This window comes from Pseudonaja textilis, chromosome 1 (genome assembly GCF_049901715.1).
Source record: "Pseudonaja textilis isolate UNSWEBS1 chromosome 1, rPseTex1.2, whole genome shotgun sequence".
In the NCBI taxonomy this organism is placed as follows: domain Eukaryota; kingdom Metazoa; phylum Chordata; class Lepidosauria; order Squamata; family Elapidae; genus Pseudonaja; species Pseudonaja textilis.
The window spans coordinates 231,212,706-231,232,009 of NC_141990.1; the positions used below are offsets into that span (position 1 = coordinate 231,212,706).

Sequence of the window (19,304 nt, forward strand, 5' to 3'; positions counted from 1 at the left end):
ATTAGACCTGCAATATAACTGCTACTGGAAAATAAGCTCTGAATAGAAATAAATATGCATATAACTGCTGTAAAATGACTGGCAGGAAAGATGATAAAGGGTTGTAAAATTATGCAAGTTAGGATGAAAGGGAGCAAGCTTTTCCTCATAATTATAAAAGCGTACCTTGGCAGGTAAGAAAGAAAGCATTTCCTCCTAACATCCAAGTAAATGGATGGAATTCATTGGCAGCATGTGCACATCTTGTTTACGATCTGAGCCAGAAAACCAGATTAAGCCAAATTGAAGTACTGTATTCCTGGCATTATCCGATAGCAGCTTGATTCGTTTTCTACCCTCTACAACCGTGGTGTATGCAAGACAGAGGCAGTAACCTCCCCCCCCCCAGCCCCTTGGGGTCGCGTTCTTTCCATCTCCAAACGCGTTTTGATCTCGCTGAGCTGTTTGGAGTTTTAGTTACACCCCGATAAATGCCTGTTTGGGTTAGCGACGTAATCCTTATAATCCCGAACGCCCTAGCGAGAGAGTAAGGCTGGCGTGCAGCCCTGTCGTCTCTTCCCCCACACCCTCCCTCGGTTCCGCGGGGTTTAACACGCACGGCTCGCTCTTGTCAGACTGCAGGGTTTGGGGTCACGGGAGGCATATTGCAGAGACCTCTTGTGGTGGAAGGCTTGCGCGTTTCTTCTATTGGGGGAAAACCGTTCAGACGTTCACACGACCAGACGCTAGACGGGTCAATGGCATCTTACTTGGCCACTTTGTTTGACCCGGCGCTACTAATTAGCTAGTAATGTTAATTAAGGGAGGCTAACTTTTGTGTTTTAACATTTAGCAGAACAAATAATCCCTCACTTTTAACTGCTTTAAAGAATCCCAAGAAACTCCATACTCTTGTCCTGATCTCAGTGCGTTTGGGTTGATTTCAGTCTTCTCTTTTTCCAATAAATATATCCAGATATGCGCCTGTCTAAACCATAATTGCAGCTTGCTTGCTTTTTACTGAGTTTGTTGTGTGAACTCGACTAATTAGTTTATTAATCATGCTTTGTAAGAACTGGGTTCACACAAGCCGACTTAAGAGCATACGGTAGTATATTTAAACCAACTAATTGGATTGTATTCCACAAACCTTGATTAAATTACGGACTATGCAAGAATATATTACCTAGAATCTTAATATTCATTTGAAAATCGGGACGTTTCTTTCTATCAAAATTATGAATAGGATTTTATGTTATTTTCTTGTAACTTTTAAGAAGGATTTTCGACCCTTGCGTGATTGATTGTGTTGCTCAAACTAAATGATCTGTATGCATCACATGGACTTATTTCTTGAGTAAGTTTGCACAAGACCGCGGCTGTCCGAAGGACCAGAATGTGTGTTCGCTTTTGCAGCTGGACAAAAATAAAAAGCCCCGAACAATGTGCAGAGTCCATGGAAAGAAAATCGCGCTTCGTTTTAGAGTACAATAAACAACAGCTATCCCTATCAGAAGCTAAAGGCTGATGCCTCCGGTATAAAACGATCGCTGAAGCCCGGCTTGGCAGCAGCTGCCAATTACAATAAAATGTTAATAAACCAGGGAAGATTGAGAATAAAGCAACTCGGCAAACACCACGGCAGCAATCCTATGGGTGCCCTATGGCCAACTTCACACTGAGATTGTATTCCTGAGCCACCTGCAGCGGGAGCAGATTCGAAAGCGCAGCTTTCACGCGAATCCTCCTTCGGAATTAGTGCAGCCGGAACAATGATCCGTGCGAGCAAACATTGGGCGACTCCATGCTTTAAAACGTTCTACTCGCCCCCCCCCCCCACCGAAGCAAATGGAAGAGTCCTACACTTTCTCTTCCTCACATCTGCTCGATTAAGTAATGTTACCCGGAAGAGATTCCATTCCCTTCCGGGTCAACGAAGCGTTTGGAGGCGTTTTTTGGCCTTCGACGAGGCCTAGGTCCCTGTCGCTTCGGTTCCTTCCGGGATTTTCGTTTTTACCGACGGTAGTAACGGTAACGGGCGCCCCTGCGCACCCTCAGTCCGCTTTTCGACATTATCCCGCGGGATCACCTCCTGGCCGGTGAGTGGAAGTCAGCCGTCCGGGTAATGCTGCATTAGTGTGTGTCCCCCACCTTTCCCCTGGATGCGACCCTCCAGCTTCCCCGGGAGGGGAAGCCGCCAGGAGGCCCGAAGTTAAAGATGCGGGCAGGTCCCTGCAAAGGCGCTTTGATCTGCAACCGGCGACGGGCCTGGAGCCTGCGACGTTGCGCTTTGCGGCTGCTGACCCAGGAAGAGTTGGGGGTGGGGGTGGGTTGAATCTGCGAGGACATCCCTTTCCGTGTCGTTGTGTTGGTATTGCCTGCCACTCGTGTTCATGAGCCCGGGGTGGTCTGGAACTTGGGCGACCGCCCCCCCCGCTCCCCACTTTCCCTCCGCGTTTTCCTCTTGGGCAATGTTTTCGTTTCGCGCTTAGTGACGTGGCCGCAACGCTTGTGCTCTGCGTGGTTTTCGCCTGGGCTCATGCCACGGAACCCGGCGAATTAAGACCGAGCTGAAACTGATGGAGCGAATTGTTTGCTCCTTAGCCAGGTATATAAAGCGTGGGCGCTTATTATTTATCTTAGAAAATCTCCAAGGCCGCTTGCAAAGGTAGGGTGGGAAGAGAAGAAGAAGAAGCGGCAGCGATACAAAAGTCACAGCAGCGGTTAATAAAAATGCCTTGGAAAATACCAAATGTCTCAGTTTTGGGCCAGGAAAAGATGTTTAGTGGGAAGGACGGTGTGACTGGGAAGGTCTTGAAGCGGATCTCAGCTTTTATTCCTGGAAATGTCTTTTAGTTTCCCTTGGCAAGGACAATTGCTTGAGGGTTGCTGAGGATGGTTGGAGAGCTTAGGCAAGGCCATACCATATGGGAAAGAGTGGTCCCTTGAATGGGTCATTTAATCGGGCAACCAACATTGAAAATAGAGAATAGAGGAAATGTTTCTGTTCTGTATATGAAACTGATTCAGTATAATCCCAGTATAATTCTGGACTGAGATTCTTTCAACAAATATGAAGGTTGATTTGTGTTTGTGTATGTTGGGCGGGACAAAACCAGAAATGACTTAAGGTTTTCAGGGTTAGCAGGAAGGGAGTATGTCAGAGGAAGATGTTAAATATTATTTAATCCGCAAGGATGCGTCATTTTTAAAATAATATTGCATAGTCTAAATACAGAAACAAAATCCTAATGTATATAGTTATCTGAAAATATATCATGAGTACATTCTTACATGTTTGTGTACACATATAATCCCCATTATGTCCAATAGGACTTCCAAATAAGTGAGAACACCAACAGATAAGCAACAAATATCCCCTGATTAATATGGGTTTAGATTAATTGATTTCAGCATGCTGTTACTTAGAATAGAATTCTTTATTGGCCAAGTGTGATTGGACACACAAGGAATTTGTCTTTGGTGCATATGCTCTCAGTGTCCATAAGAAAATAAAAATAAAAATACATCAAGAATCATAAGATAGAATACTTAGTGATAGTCATAGATTACTAATAAGCAATCAAATGATACTAGGAAACAAAATAATATAAATTGTAAAGATATAAGCAACACCGTTGTAGTCATAAGTGGGAAGAGATAGGTAATAGGAAGGATGAGAATAATAATAATAATAGTAATAGTCAAGCTTACTAAATACTTTGACAGTGTTGTGGGAATTGTTTAGCAGAGTGATGGCATTGGGATGGGGTGGGGGAACTGTCCTTGTGTCTAATTGTTCTGATGTGCAGTGCCCTATAGTGTCGTTTTGAGGGTAGAAGTTGAAACAATTTCTGTCCGGGATATGAGGAGTCTGTTTAACTGTCTTGCACATACTGGATAAAATATGCAAAAAATGCAAAAAAATTTAACAAATTGAAGTTTTCATGTAAAATCCTTCCAGCATTCTAGTGTATTTGTATTGTATTTGCATGCATATCTTTTCCAACAACATTTCATTAAACTGATTCCTGCATAACGTAAGAATTTAATATGGGCATATAAGTGTATACTTTTCAAATCAGCAGTTAGAAACTAGTGTTGGAAGTTAAAACCCACACCCCTCCTAGAAAAATGAAATATTTTAAGATATACTAAAAAGGCTGAATATTTCCCCTAAAAGAGAAGTAGAAACTCAGAGAGACAGAAACTCCCCCCACCCCACCTTTGTCAATGGGCCATTAAGGCCTGAGCCAGTCTATTTTACCTAACAAAGATCTACCTCAAGGGGCTTCAAACTTGGTAAGTTTAAGACTTGTGGACTTCAACTACCAGAATTCCTGAGCTAACATGCTTGGAGGAGGAATTCTGGGAGTCGAAGTCCACAGGTGTTAAAGCGGTCAAGTTTGAAGACCTCCTCCAGGTAGAGCCTACCTCTGTCTCCTCCAGGTAGAGCTATAATAGGAATTGCCCAAAGCCCTTTATTATGTAATCATCCAGCAAAGCTCATCCAAGTCCAGGACTCAGGACAGCCTACAGAGTTGTCCCTGCATGGCCCCATGGAAGTCTGACAACCAATCAAGCTCAAATTCAAATCCCAACAGAGGGCATAAAACCCAGGGACTCTCAGCATCTCTTCCCTTTTCTCTGCTCAGGAGCTCCAAGGCATGTGATCCTGTCCACCATTAAACCATCTTTCCAAACAGCCTGCATGTTTCCAGTGTCTTTTTCCCCACTTGGAACTGAACCCAGAAGGATATTTCTTCCAACACTGACTGACTAACTGACTGACTGACTGACTGACTGACTCTGTCTGTCTGTCTATCTATCTATCTATCTATCTATCTATCTATCTATCTATCTATCTATCTATCTATCTATCTATCTATCTATGTTATTTTTGTTCAACAAAGTTGGTAAAGACATGCAGAATCTGCATTTACAAGGAAATCCTGAAATAATATTGTAAATTAGAACTGAGGAGGAGGGTTTAGTTTTAAATTTTCATTCAATGTAGTCTTGAAAATTTCGCTATTATAACCTGGTGATGTAACTAGAACTGAAACAGAAAATCTTACTTTTGGGTTCATTTGCCTCTTTGCTATATTTTGAATTAAAATCCATAAAAGTGTTAACATAATCTTATTTCTGTTTTTAAGTACACATATAATCTCAGACAGTTATGCATATCCATAGGATACAGATAGGATTAGAAGAACTATGCCTGAAGTGTATAATTGTAATGCTTTATGTGTGTACTTCGTTTCTTTTGAATTGATTTTTTTTCAATAGAAAAGAATGTTTTGGGGCCATGGGCCTCAACTGTCTGAAGGAACCCAAATCCTGGGTATACGAGTATTGTTGGCTGAAATATTTTCCTCAGCAACTGTGCATTTTAATTTTTGTATTTATAGCTATAGTTGCTGTTAAATAAATTAGAAATAAGGAGAAATATTGCGTACAACATTTGCTGGATTTATATTCTGCCTTTTATTTAAGGTAGCAGATATACTATTCATTCTTTATATTTTTCTTCACAACTGTCCAAAAGGTACCAAATGAGCTTCTGAGGATGGACTAAAGCAGCGATTCCCAACCTTTCCAGTTTGACAGCCCAGCTGGGGAGGAGGGGAACCAGTCTGCGCAAGTGGTTGGCCAGTGAGATCTGCGAGTGCATGCCTGTCCGCTACATCTGCAAGTCAAGCTGCAAATGTGCACGGCAGCCCACTACTCATGCAACCTGGTTCTCAATAGGCCATGGCCTGGTATTGGGCCACAGCCTGGGGGTTGGGGACCCCTAGACTAGAGTCTGGGTCTCCCTGGTTTCAGTTCACCACCCTAACCATTGCCCTACAGTGCCATTTGAATGATATGATCAAAGTTTCTTGTGTAGTTTACCTTGCATGGCCTTAACATTTTCCTCTTCACAGTCAAATATGTATGTTGGAATATAGTACTTTAGTCAGTTCCAAAAGAGAAGTTACTATGTCACTTCTAAAATAATGAGAGAAGTAGGGTGGTTCTCTATAGGTAGAAAGGAAAATACATTCAGAGGTAATCTTCCAATGCTTAAAAGATATTGTAGAAATATATTCTGATCAAATGTTTGTCTATATCAAAATTAACATTCAGAGGGTCAAAGAAAAAGTATTTAGGAGTTTTAGTGTTTTCCATTTTACAAATAATTTCCTTTTGCTTTATGCTTATAGGAAGCCAGTTCCAAATGCCCCGCAATGGATGAAGACAGCCAGGATGAACTCATAAACAAGAATGCTGCAGTAGGCAAAGTTAAAAGAACAAATGTGCTGCTTTTTAGCGATGCAGGTAAATGAAATTAGTCAGCGTGCATTCCAACTTTCTGGTCTTTAATCAGCTAGTATTTATAATAAAATATCTCCTAGTGGTTTTGATAATTCCTTGGCTCCATAGTTGTAAACATTCAAACATAGACTCCAGTTTAATGCTTGGCTGGCATTAAGGAGCTAAATTCCTACAGGGAAAAAAAAATCCTGAGATTTTTTTTTTGTTGTTTCAACATTAGGATGAGGAGCCTGATGCTCTTGTTTTAGTTTTCAAAGCCCTTTGTTAAATGATCAATTCAGTTCCATGGCGAGAGCAAGCTCTCTCTTTTCTGGTATCCTGCTAGGTGAGAGAAAGTTGTAGTACTGCTCATACTTAACTGGTTCCATCCACTCATATCTTTGAATTTGCCTGTGGACATCATTTAGTTCCCAGAGATTACCATAAAGGAATGCAGCATTCAAAGAAAAAAACTTCTTATCTATTCCTCTATGTCAGACTGACCTTTTCTGGGACCATGGAAAGTTTTTTTTTATATGGGGTAAATGTTTAAGAGGTCAAGGAGCAATTTATAGTATGAAATTCATACTGTGGGAGTCCTGCCTGTTCGTTTACTCTAGGCCAGGGGTATCAAACTCGATTTCATTGAGGGCCGCATCAGGGTTGTGGTTGACCTCGGGAGGCCGGGATGGGCATGGCCAGAGTGGGCATGATGTCCAGCTCAACATCACTGGTGTCGGGCGCTCTACCAGTGAAAATGGACCCCTCCCAACTCCGTTTTTGGCTGCGACAGCTTCTTGCAACCTTCTGCCAATAAAAAATGGGGCTTCGGGGGCGCATTGGGTCCTCCTGAGCTCTGTTTTCACTGGCAGAAGCACTGCGGGCCAGTCCACTGTTTCCAGGGCAGCCCTGTGGACCAGATCTAAGCTGGATCTAGTCCCAGGGCCTTGAGTTTGACACCCCTGCTTTAGGCCCTAGCTGTATGCATTAAGTCTCTAAGGTATTGATATAAGTGCATTCTTGTTCAGACCAGAGCCTGAGGAATTTAGTGTGGCTTCTCTGCGTTGGCTCAAAAGGAGACATTATGGATTTCTGTATTAATAATATTTTGGAAATTTATCAAAAATGTGTTACACTTAGTTCAATTATAATCTGTTTCAGCTCAAAATCTCTGAATGATTTCATGAATTCAGTACAGACCTTAGTTTTGTAGCGTATGTGACCACTTGGATCAGAAAAATATCTCAGTTGAGATTTCTGAGTCATTTAGGGTTAACGTTTTTAACTTTTAAAGAAAGGATTAAAAAAAACACTTGTGGTGGTGGTTGCAAAGTTTATGTGGCAGGTGATCAGATTGCTAATGATTAACATATCAAGCATACTGACTCCTTTCCCTTCCCAGAAAGTAAGCTGTCCCTTTGAGTCTCCAGAAGCTAAATCTTTAAAATTGAGGCATTAAATTTGATTTAGGAGTAGTAATGATCCCACTCCCCCAAATTTTTTATTCCTGGAAACAGAAATATAAGGTTCTCTGTAAGAAGAAATTAGTAGGTCAACTGACAAAATGGGGCAGACCGATTCACTCAATCTTAAAAATGATATCCTGTTCTGCTTCCTTGTTTCGATCTCAACAAGTCCAAGACTAGAATGCATAATCCAGTGGTGGCTAACCTTTTGGGGCTCCTGTGCCAAAAATTGTGTGTGCACTTGCACACACGCACTCACATGCCAGCACCCAGAAGGCGATGCGCGCCCCCCACACCCCCTACGCATGCCCACACAATCCCTACCCCATTGCCCCCTTACCTGCACTGCACCTCACAGCTGATTTTCGGCTGGTTTGAGGCCTTTTTTGGCCTCCCAGAGGCTTCAGGAAGGCTTCTGCAGTCTTTTCAGGCCAAAAACTAGGCCCGTTTTGTCATTTCCGGTATCTCCAGAAAAACAGGAAGTGATGAAACGGACCTAGTTGAAAAGCCTGCAGAAGCCTTCCTGAAGCCTCTGGGAGGCCAAAAAAGGCCTCAAGCCAGCCGAAAATCAGCTGTGAGGCATGGGCATGCGCAGTGAGGTAAGTTTGCCTGCAGCTCTCATGCCAGCACAAATGGCTCTGCATACCACCTGTGGCACGCGTGCCATAGGTTCGCCATCACGGGCATAGTCTAATAACATGTGAGACACGGGTTGCTCACTATTGTGTGCAGTTCCAGACCATAGCCAGAAATTATGATATACATCCAATGATCTCTAGCACTCTCCTAACTTGGCATCCAATCTCCAAACCAGAAGAAATTATCTTACTTGTCCATCTTAAAAGTGGTAAAATTACTGGAAGGGACTTCATCTTCCCACAAGTGCTGAAATAAAACCCTAATTGGTGGGCTGCTGTTTGGATCCCTTCTATTCATTATCTATTCAACAGCTCTCTGCAGATCTCCAAAGAATGGACAGATTCTTTTATTTTTGTCTGTTCAGTCATGTCTAATTTTCAGAAACTGCCTGGATAACTCCCTGCAGTTCTTGGCTGAAAGTGAGAGGCCCAGGGTGAATCCAGTTGGCTTTGTGCCAGAGGCATGTCTAGAACTCACAGCCTTTCCTTTTTTAGCCTCATGCCTTAACCATTACACCAAACTGGCTCTTGATTAATTATAATACTATACCAAAAGGACAACAAAACCAATCTAACACGCTGACAGGACACTAGCCACCTGAGTACGGATGGATGCTGGTAGCCAGAGGCAGAATTTCCTCCCCCCCACCCCATTTTCCTCCCCAAAAACTAAGCCCGACCACATAGTTTCGTAGCAAAGCACAGGTATTGGGCTAGTTATTTAATATATGTATTATTGATTTTGTTCAAGGCCTTACTAAAACCAAATTTCACCCCTCTGCCCTGACCAGTAAACCAATCTCCATTCAGCTATATGCCCATGCTGCTGCAACCTTGTCTATTTCCCAAGTAAGGCTGCAATGAAGCCTTTGTGCCCTAGCATCCTACTGCCAATCTGAAATGCTAGAAATCAGCCATGTGAAAGCTAAGGTCCTTGTATTCACCAGACTACTTGGAAGATCAATAATGATCAAACTGAGGAGATCAAAGCTTTCAAATGTCTTGCCATTTATTTCCAGTCGTTTTCCCAGGAAGCTTCCCTCTTCAAACCTTTCTTTGCGATCCCAATCAGCACCAATGCAGTCCTTTGATATTCAACCCACAAGGGTAACAATTATGTGCCCGCAGCAATTAAACTTTTTGAACCCAGAGCGCTAAGTGTTTTGTTATATGGCACACAGTGTTGCATTTTCAAGGACACTGGTGGGGCCTTAGAAGCTGTACAATCTTAATTTCTGAGATCCTTACTCCAGATTCTCCATTTGGTTGCTAATACCCTTCTCCAGATATAATTCAGTCAAAGCCTTATTTACTACTTTACATTCTAGTTGACAATCTCCTTCCACCATTTTCTTTACTCTGTTTTTCAAAAGAAAGCAGCGATGGAAATAGCGGAGACTCTGATGACACAGGAAGTGAGGATGAAGGTGATACTGATGAAGATGGAGATGAAGAGAATGAAGAAAGTGAAGATGAAGATCTAGAAGGTGATTATAACAAGTCTTTCAGTAATATTAATTAACATTTTACATTCAGTGTGAGCTATTTTTAAAGCTACGTTAGGTGAGTTGCTGTTAATTTGCCTAATATGCATCAAACCATTATATAATTGAACCGTAGAGAAGCACATTGCTCTTATAACTGTTTTGATTGTTTGTTAGTCATTCATAGTATTGCAGGCTACCATCCAGGCATAGAATACACACGCATGCAGGTGCACGTACACAGAGAGGGAGATGCTCTTTGTCACATACAGTGTGAGTCTGATACTTTGGTCCTCATCTTTGTTATTGGCAATCAGGATTTGGAAGGAGATATAACCAGATATAACCTGATTCAATTATACTTGATTTGTGCATTTCTTGCTAGTAAATCTGGATCACCCATGACAATGGAGATACCTAATAAATATGTATCCAGTATTACACAGATAGTTTTCAACTGTTACATAAGCCGCCTTACTCTTTTTTGCTCTCTCATGTTCCAATAAAATAATTTTCCAGCCTTCCAGAACAGGTTTGGGATATGTATGTATGAGACTATGTATTGTATGTATTGGGGTATTTTTTGTTTATTTTCTTAAGATACTGAAGAAGAGGAGGCAGAGGATGACACGGAAATGACTTCTGAACAACCAGAATATTCTATTAAAACAAAGCCTCAGCTTAACGGAGGAATTCATTCTTCTTCTGATGAAGATGCCGAAAACTGCCCAATATGTCTCAATACATTCAGAGATCAGGCTGTTGGAACACCTGAGAATTGTGCCCATTATTTCTGCTTGGATTGTATAGTTGAATGGTCTAAAGTAAGAACTCATTTGATTGATAAAGTTATGCTAAAATTGATGCTATTTTATGAGCTTTGTGACTGTTTTGTAATGTGTCTTTTTACAGGTTATATTTGGTTGCTAATAAATAATCATTAAAGATCTACTAAAGTTCCCCCAGAAAACTAATTTGTATATATGTGGATTGGGATTATTTTAATTATTATTATTTTTCAATTCTTATGGTTAATTGCTGTCTGCTCTCAAAATAGTTTAGTGCCCTCTGGATGGAATTGAGAAGTATAACATATAAGTATATATGTTATAGCAATGAAACAAATGTTGACAATGTAGCATATATAAAATTATTTCAGTTCAGACTTGTTAAGCTATGAAAATAGAAATGTCAGGTTTTTAAGGCAGACCCTCAGCTACAATCAGTAAGAACTTATCAGTTCAGCTTAACTAGTTGAACAACTATGAATGTTTAATTTGTATAACAATGCTTTTGAAATTAGTAAACTGTCCTTTCCTCCCCCCCACTTTTTTTTCATTTTTTGCAGAATGCCAACTCTTGTCCTGTGGATCGTATCATTTTTAAATCTATTTGTGTTCGTGTGCGCTTTGATGGAGAAATTTTGAAGAAAGTAGGTATTTTGTTTTCTTAAAAATAGCAAAAATCAGAGTATGTTTTGCATACACAGTGCTTTCTATATCTGTGTTCTCATTTCTAATCAATTCATAGTTTACTGTGCTTTCTCTGGGTTTAATCTTTCAGAAATAACACAATTGATAGTATTCACAGATTATAATGATACACAATTTTTTAAAATGCGTGATTTTCTAGTTTTATGAACTATTTTTCCCATTTGCATGAGCTACTTACATGAACATGTGCAATAGGTTTTTTGGGGGGGAACAGTGGATATTATGCATGTTTGTTTTGCAGACACTTTCTCTCGGGGCCTTTTGAGAGAAAATTGTTCTAGTAAAGAACGTTCTGGCTTTACTGCAATAGATGTATTATTAAAACATTAATCAGATGGTAAAGGAGATAATGCTAAATCACACTCCATAACATGTAATCGTGAAAGAGATTTGCACTTTCTATTAATTTACCAGTTAAATAGCTATATACTGCTGTATTATTGCAGTGATAGCAAGTTAGTGTGGTTTCCAACTAGCCACAAACCTGTGCCTTCTTGAGCACAATTCATGTTAAGTAAATGGGCTTTGTTTCAGAATAAAGTTTAATGGGTATTTTCTGAGATTGAAAACATTTCTTTGAAATATATATATATATAATATATATATATATATATATATATATATATATATATATATAAATATAAATATAAATATAAATATAAATATAAATAAATAAATAAAGTTCTTATGGTACTGTTTTTGAGGTTCTTTTGAAATATATATGCAATAAGTATCTTACTGCTCCTTGTTTAATTTACTTTTATTCATCCATTCACAAAATAGAAACAAGTAAGCATATGTAGAAAAAACACAACGTAACATTTGAAACACTGATATTTAAATAGAAATTTAGGTTTAGGTTTCTTTTTTTTTAATGTTACCCTTTGGACACTCTTGAAGAAAAAATAATCCCTATAAAAGGGAATGAAATTATCTTTATAATGTGGTGACACCTCTCCTTAAATCTGACATCATGATGAAAGAACCCACGAAAAAGCTCATGTTTAGACAGAATTGGGCAAAGATGAGTTGTGGCTACAGGAACTGTACTTGTTCTACTGTGAACAATGTAGAATTTCTTAAAATGTTTTCTTTAGATACCTGTTGAGAATACGAAATCTCAGGAAGATGGCCTTGAGGAAGATCCCACCTTTTGTGAAGTGTGTGGTCGAAGCGACAGAGAAGATCGCTTGCTGCTTTGTGACGGATGTGATGCAGGGTAAAGAGTCCTCCCTTGATTGTAACATTTGTCACATGTTTCTTGAGAATAGGATTCCACTTGAGGGTGTTAGTTTGCTTTTAATATAGACAATATCACATTTTTGCTGACATACCTGACTAGGTGTCTCCTTTAGATTTTTCCAGTCACTCATAATTGGTATGTTTGAAGAGAAACAAGGATACTTTGCTGTATCACATGGTAACCAGAAACCTTCAGCAGAAATGTAATTGCTTTTAGGTGAATCTGGTTATAAGGCATCACACTTGCACTGTGACTTCTGATCATAGGACACTTTGTATTTGCCTACAATTACAGTTTTTCTATTGGATCTTTTGACAAAGATGGGTTGCTCATAGATGGGCAGGGTGCGGCCACTGTGAGCTTTCTTGTTTTACTCTGCAGTTACAGGTTGTGAATATCTAAAGAGGTACCCTCACACAGAATTTCAAATAAAATATACACTGCTCAAAAAAATAAAGGGAACACTTAACACAATGTAACTCCAAGTCAGTCACACTTCTATGAAATCAAACTGTCCACTTAGGTAGCAACACTGATTGACAATCAATTTCACATGCTGTTGTGCAAAAGGAATAGACAACAGGTGGAAAGCATAGGCAGGTAGCAAGACATCCCCAATAAAGGAGTGGTTCTGCAGGTGGTGAACACAGACCACTTCTCAATTCCTATGCTTTCTGGCTGATGGTTTGGTCACTTTTGAATGCTGGTGGTGCTTTCACTCTAGTGGTAGCATGAGACAGAGTCTACAACCCACACAAGTGGCTTAGGTAGTGCAGCTCATCCAGGATGGCACATCAATGCGAGCTGTGGCAAGAAACTTTGCTGTGTCTGTCAGTATAGTGTCCAGCGCATGGGGGCGCTACCAGGAGACAGGCCAGTACATCAGGAGATGTGGAGGAGGCCGTGGGAGGGCAACAACCCAGCATCAGGACCTCTACCTCTGCCTTTGTGCAAGGAGGGACAGGAGGGGCACTGCCAGAGCCCTGCAAAATGACCTCTAGCGGGCCACAAATGTGCATGTGGCTGCTCAAACGGTCAGAAACAGACTCCATGAGGGTGGTATGAGGGCCCGACGTCCACAGGTGGGGGTTGTGCTTACAGCCCAACAGGGTGCAGGACGTTTGGCATTTGCCAGAGAACACCAAGATTAGCAAATTCGCCATTGGTGCCCTATGCTCTTCACAGATGAAAGCAGGTTCACACTGAGCACATGTGACAGATGTGGCAGGGTCTGGAGACACCATGGAGAACATTCTGCTCCCTGCAACATCCTCCAGCATGACCAGTTTGGCAGTGGGTCAGTAATGGTGTGGGGTGTCATTTATTTAGGGGGCCGCACAGTCCTCCGTGTGCTCGCCAGAGGTAGCCTGATTGCCATTAGGTACTAAGATGAGATCCTCAGACCCCTTGTGCTGGTGCTGTTGGCCCTGGGTTCCTCCTAATGCAAGACAATGCTACACCTCGTGTGGCTGGAGTGTGTCAGCAGTTCCTGCAAGTTGAAGGCATTGATGCTATGGACTGGCCCGCCTGTTCCCCAGACCTGAATCCAATTGAGCACAATTTGAACATCATGTCCCATTCCATCCACCAACGCCACGTTGCACCACAGACTGTCCAGGTGTGGGAGGAGATCCCTCAGGAGACCATCCGCCACCTCATCAGGAGCATGCCCAGGCATTGTAGGGAGGTCATACAAGCACGTGGAGGCCACACACACTACTGCGCCTCATTTTGACTTGTTTTAAGGACATTACATCAAAGTTGGATCAGCCTGTAGTGTTTTTTCCCACTTTAATTTTGAGTGTAACTCCAAATCCAGACCTCCATGAGTTGCCAAATTTGATTTCCATTGATAATTTTTGTGTGATTTTGTTGTCAGCACATTCAACTATGTAATGAACAAAGTATTTAATAAGAATATTTCATTCATTCAGATCTAGGATGTCTTATTTTTGTGTTCCCTTTATTTTTTTGAGCAGTGTATATTTATCTCTCCCCCTAGCACCGCTCCTAGTTAACATGCCTTATAAATGTGTTATGTTTTAAATAAATGATAATTCTAATTGGAACATACAACTTTTTTGGTATTTTGTTGGCTCTTGAAATATTTGTTACTTTCATACCAAATGGATGTCTCAGTGTGGTTAGAATAGGAAATTGTGCATGTATGAAGGATTAGTCTGCATAATAGGCAAGAGGGCCTGGTGTTCTCTTCTACCATTACAGTTTTGTAAGAATCCCTTATATACTTTTTCTTTAGTTACCATATGGAATGCCTTAATCCACCTTTAAGTGAGGTACCTGTAGATGAGTGGTTCTGTCCACCATGTGCACCTGCAAATGCTATGTCTGCTGACACTGGCAAGTATTTTCTTTATAATATATTTTTTGTTTGAATGACAGAAATTAGGACTTTTTTACTGTTATAAAACATACCGGAATTTAATTTTAACATTACTGTAATCTTATAGAAACATACTTGTATGAAAGATCTTGTGAAAAGATTTATTCTACATAGTGCTATTATATGGCAGCAAAATTCACTAACCAGATGTTGTTGCTCAGATATAGACAAAGTGTTCAGAATGGTTGAATGTCTTGGATAACATAAATCGTTAATCTAAATATCCATATACCAACTCATTTATTTGTGAACTATGTAGCGCTTGGTCTCTAGAAAGGGGCTCAAGTGATGGTTGAAATATAGCTGAAAACTGACACAGGTCTTCTTTGAAGAAACAGATCAGGTGAGCGAAGAGGAGGTTGCTTCACTCATCGCTGATGTAATCCCTACCACCAGTCGACTGCGTCCCAGTGCCCGGACACGAGCTATTGCTAGAACACGTCAAAGTGAGCGCGTGCGGGCAACAGTGAACCGAAATAGGATAACAACTGCGCAGAGAATTCAGGTAGGGTTTAATCGGGGGGAATGATATAGACTTCAGACAGCTATCCTGTAAATGACCAAGTGTATGCAGTGTAGCACTGTTTGCCCATAGGAAAGGAATGGGATGTGTACTTGCAATCATTTCTGGCGTGTAAATCAAAAGTGTGAAAATTTCTGGTAATAGTTCATTGGTCCCCGTGATTCAAGTACAAGTTTAACAAACAAAAAACCCCACAATATTGGTATTCAGTATTCATCTGGTTCTGTAGATTTGTATAGAAAATATAGAAAATCCAATGGTGGTATTCAGACGGTTCGCACTGAATCGGGCGAACCGGTAGTAGGGATTTGGCATGGGTCGCTGAACCAGTAGTAAGTTCTGGCTGGCCACGCCCCCGACCCAGTTGCCCAGTCGCCACTGACTGGCTTGCCCCGCCTGCCCTATGCTCGCTCACCCCGCCCACCTGACACTCACCCCTTAAGGTATTTCTTTTTTTTCCCTCCCAGCAATCAGCTATTCATACAATCAGCTGTGCTGGGATTCCCCTTGCTGAGGCCCAGGAAGGCAAAAAAAATGGAGGGAGGGGTTCTACACACCCCCACCATTTTTTGCCTTCCTGAGCCCCTGAGGAGCCTTCTGGGAGCAAAAACGCCCCCCAGAGGCTCTTCTGAGGCCAGGAAGGTCCCAAAATGGAGCGTGGAGGGGTGCTGCATGCCCATCCCATGCTGTGTTTTTTTTCTTCCTGAGCCCCTGAGGAGCCTTCTGGGAGCAAAAACAGCCCCCCAGAGGCTCCTCTGAGGCCCAGAAGGCCCAAAAAACGGGTGTGTGTGTGTGTGTGTGTGTGTGGCTGCAAAATAAACCCCACGTCCACCCAGTCACAAGGCCACGCCCATCAAGCCACACTCACAGAACTGGTAGTAGAGGTTTTTGAATCCCACCACTGAGAAAATCATTCCACTTATTTATTTATTTGGTACTTTTCTGTCCTTGTATTCTAAAGTATTTTTAAAATGGGATTGATTTTACAAGAATCTTGAGAGCTCCTAGGCTGGCTATAACTTTGCAAGACTAAGGTAATATATACAAGTAGTCCCCGAATTATGACCACAATTGAGTCCAAAATTTATATTGCTCAGGGAAACTTTTGTTAAGTGAGTTTGTCCCATTTTAGGACTTTTCTTACCACATTTGTCAAGTGAATCACTGCAGTTGTTAAATTAGTAACACTGTTGGTAAGTGAATCCGGTTTCCCCGCTGACTTTGCTTGTGAGAAGGTCCCAAAAGGTGACCACATGATCCGGGGACACGACGATTGTCATAAATCTGAATCAGTTGTCAAGCATCCGAATATAAATCATGTGACCATGGGGGTCATAAATGTGAAAAATGGTCATAAGTCACTTTTTTCAGTGCCGTTGCAACTTTGAATGGTCACTAAGTGAACTGTTGTAAGTTGAAGACTCCCTGCACTTTGTGTCCCTGCAGACATTCAATATATTTCAATATATATTTCTAAATATATGATTTCATTTAAATGTGTGTAGGTGTGTACGCTCAACAAACAGGTGTAATTGAGCCTGTTGTGCGGGTCACCACATAATTGTGCCTGACTTTACAGCCTTTTTTTTGCAATGGTTGTTAAATAAATCACTGCAATCATTAAGTGAATTTGTTGTCTGAAGTATTTTTTTCTGGAAGCCAGGAGTAAACTCCAGCTACCAGTAAAAAACAAACAAACCATAAATTGTCTCATGACTGCAGAATAATACAAACAGCTGTAAATGTGGGGCCAGTTGTTGAGCACCCAAAATGTGATCACATTATAACTTTTAATGCTATATAAATAGTCTGTGAGAACTACCTCTGTGTGTGTGTGTGTGTGTGTGTGTGTGTAATGAAATGCCTGCAGTACTACATAAACATCCAGAGCTGCTCCACTTCTAAAATTAATCATGCAGTCAAACTCATAATATTTAAAAAGTCGACATTGGCCAAAGTACATCAGTGGTGTAAAGGTAACTTCTGGTTAAATTGTAGAAAGAAAGACTGTTTGCCTTGGGCTTATATCTTCTTCCTGCAGATCAATGCAGAAGGTCAAGAAATGCTTAAAATAGATAGTTTTCACACAAGCATTGTGTGGGCAGGACATTATGTTCACTTGTTTCCTAATGGAATGATGGATACCTTGACCTGATTCACCATTTATTTGCTTTACCAATAATTTATGGTAGAGACAAATTTACGGCTTCCTGGGCTGAAGGACTTGGAGTGAGAGGGAAACACCTGCTGGTAACAAAGATATTTGGGAGAAAAGTTAGAAGGGAAAGATTTTCTCTTAACATTTCTTCAAGTGAGATTTATGAGTTTAGCATTAGTTAGCTTTGGCCAGTAATCATAAGCATTTGTCTTGATTTTAGCATGTACCAAGCTACCTTATGTCTTCCTTTCTTGATGAAACAATTGAGGCAGTTGCAGCCGGTCTGAGTACAGCTGTGTACCAGAGACCATTAACTCCTCGGACCACAACCAGGAAAAAACGTAAAGGAGGTAATTCAGCCACAACGATGGCACTTAGTTGCATTTTCTAGAGAAGCTCGTCATGCATTTCCCTCCTCCCCCACCTTCCCCAGAAGTACAATTGGAGGAACGTGCCTGACTTGTCCACCCATTGTGCCAGTACAGTTCAATTGAACTCTCTTTGCCCTTAAACTCAAATGCCCTCCCCCCCACCCCTGTAGACTTCATTATTTTCGTAATGTTTTCATTCCAAAATGTGTTTGTCCAGTATAAGTTAAATAACTTCCATTTAATAATGCAGAGATTGAACAACACAGAAGACAAAAAGGAAAATTGTATGTAACATTCTTTGGGGGGAATAGCAAATGGTTTAGGATGGCAGAATAGGTAGAAAAATTTTCTTCCAAAATTTTACAGCTGAAAAAATGCATGTGAGCAGCAGATTTTCGATGTGGGGACCATATAGCTTTCAGTAAGGAACAAAGCAGTTCCTGTATACAGAAGGTTATTTATAATACAAAAGCCTGATGATGGCAGATGAGATTCTGCCGAAACATCACTACAACTTTAAAAGCACAACTATAATGACGTGGGAAAATACCCAAACAAAGCTGAATACTATATATATGTATATATGTATGTATGTATGTATGTATGTATGTATGTATGTTATTCAGCTTTGCTACAACTTTAAAAGCACAAGTATAATGACGTGGGAAAATACCCGAACAAAGCTGAATAACATACATGTAAGTACTCATGAAAACTTAAGAAATTTGACAAAATCTCGTTCGTCATCTTCAGGCTTGTGTCTTCGGCTTTGTGCTTCTCGGAGTAATGTGAGCTTGTAGCTGCTTCTTCCTTTTAACCGCTAGTGGGGGTGTGACTTGATTGGGTGGGGGCTTGGCTGTGTTCTCATTGGTTGGGGGTGTGTTCTCATTGGTTGGGAGGTTGGCTGTGTTCTGATTGGCTGGGGGTGTGTTCTCTTCAGGTAGGGACTTGGTTGTGTTCAGGTTAGTCTTAGTTGCTGGGGGATTTGAGCTGGTGAGCTGTGATCCTGCTGTTTGGCTTCGCGTTCGTGGTCATGCTGCATCTTCATGGTGGGCGTCAGTTCACTTCATGTATGGGTCAGACGAGTTTGAAGCAGGTAGTGATGCAGCTGCGGTACGGCTTCTGGTCCGTGGTCGTGTCTCATCTTCTGTGTGGATGTGAGTCTGCTTTCTACGTGGAAGTGTGGTGGTAGCATCTTGTGTGGCCCTCGTGGGTTGGGTCTGGTGTCATTCTTCATGTTAGGTA

General features: G+C 41.1%; 1 protein-coding gene across 2 annotated transcripts in view; it reads left to right on the forward strand.

Moving 5' to 3' along the window:
* Positions 1-1,896: 1,896 nt before the first annotated feature.
* The window catches only part of PHRF1 (PHD and ring finger domains 1), a 42,672-nt gene continuing 25,264 nt past the window's right edge, over positions 1,897-19,304 (forward strand). The window contains exons 1-9 of one of the 2 annotated variants that reach the window (XM_026706635.2): positions 1,897-2,078; positions 6,189-6,303; positions 9,757-9,870; positions 10,468-10,691; positions 11,216-11,299; positions 12,458-12,579; positions 14,864-14,964; positions 15,340-15,512; positions 17,909-18,038. In XM_026706635.2, coding sequence (XP_026562420.2) covers positions 6,213-6,303; positions 9,757-9,870; positions 10,468-10,691; positions 11,216-11,299; positions 12,458-12,579; positions 14,864-14,964; positions 15,340-15,512; positions 17,909-18,038 — 1,039 coding nt within the window. In that variant the 5' untranslated portion in view covers positions 1,897-2,078; positions 6,189-6,212. The remainder of the gene's footprint in view (positions 2,079-6,188; positions 6,304-9,756; positions 9,871-10,467; positions 10,692-11,215; positions 11,300-12,457; positions 12,580-14,863; positions 14,965-15,339; positions 15,513-17,908; positions 18,039-19,304) is intronic. The other variant, XM_087920917.1, reaches the window with a different exon arrangement.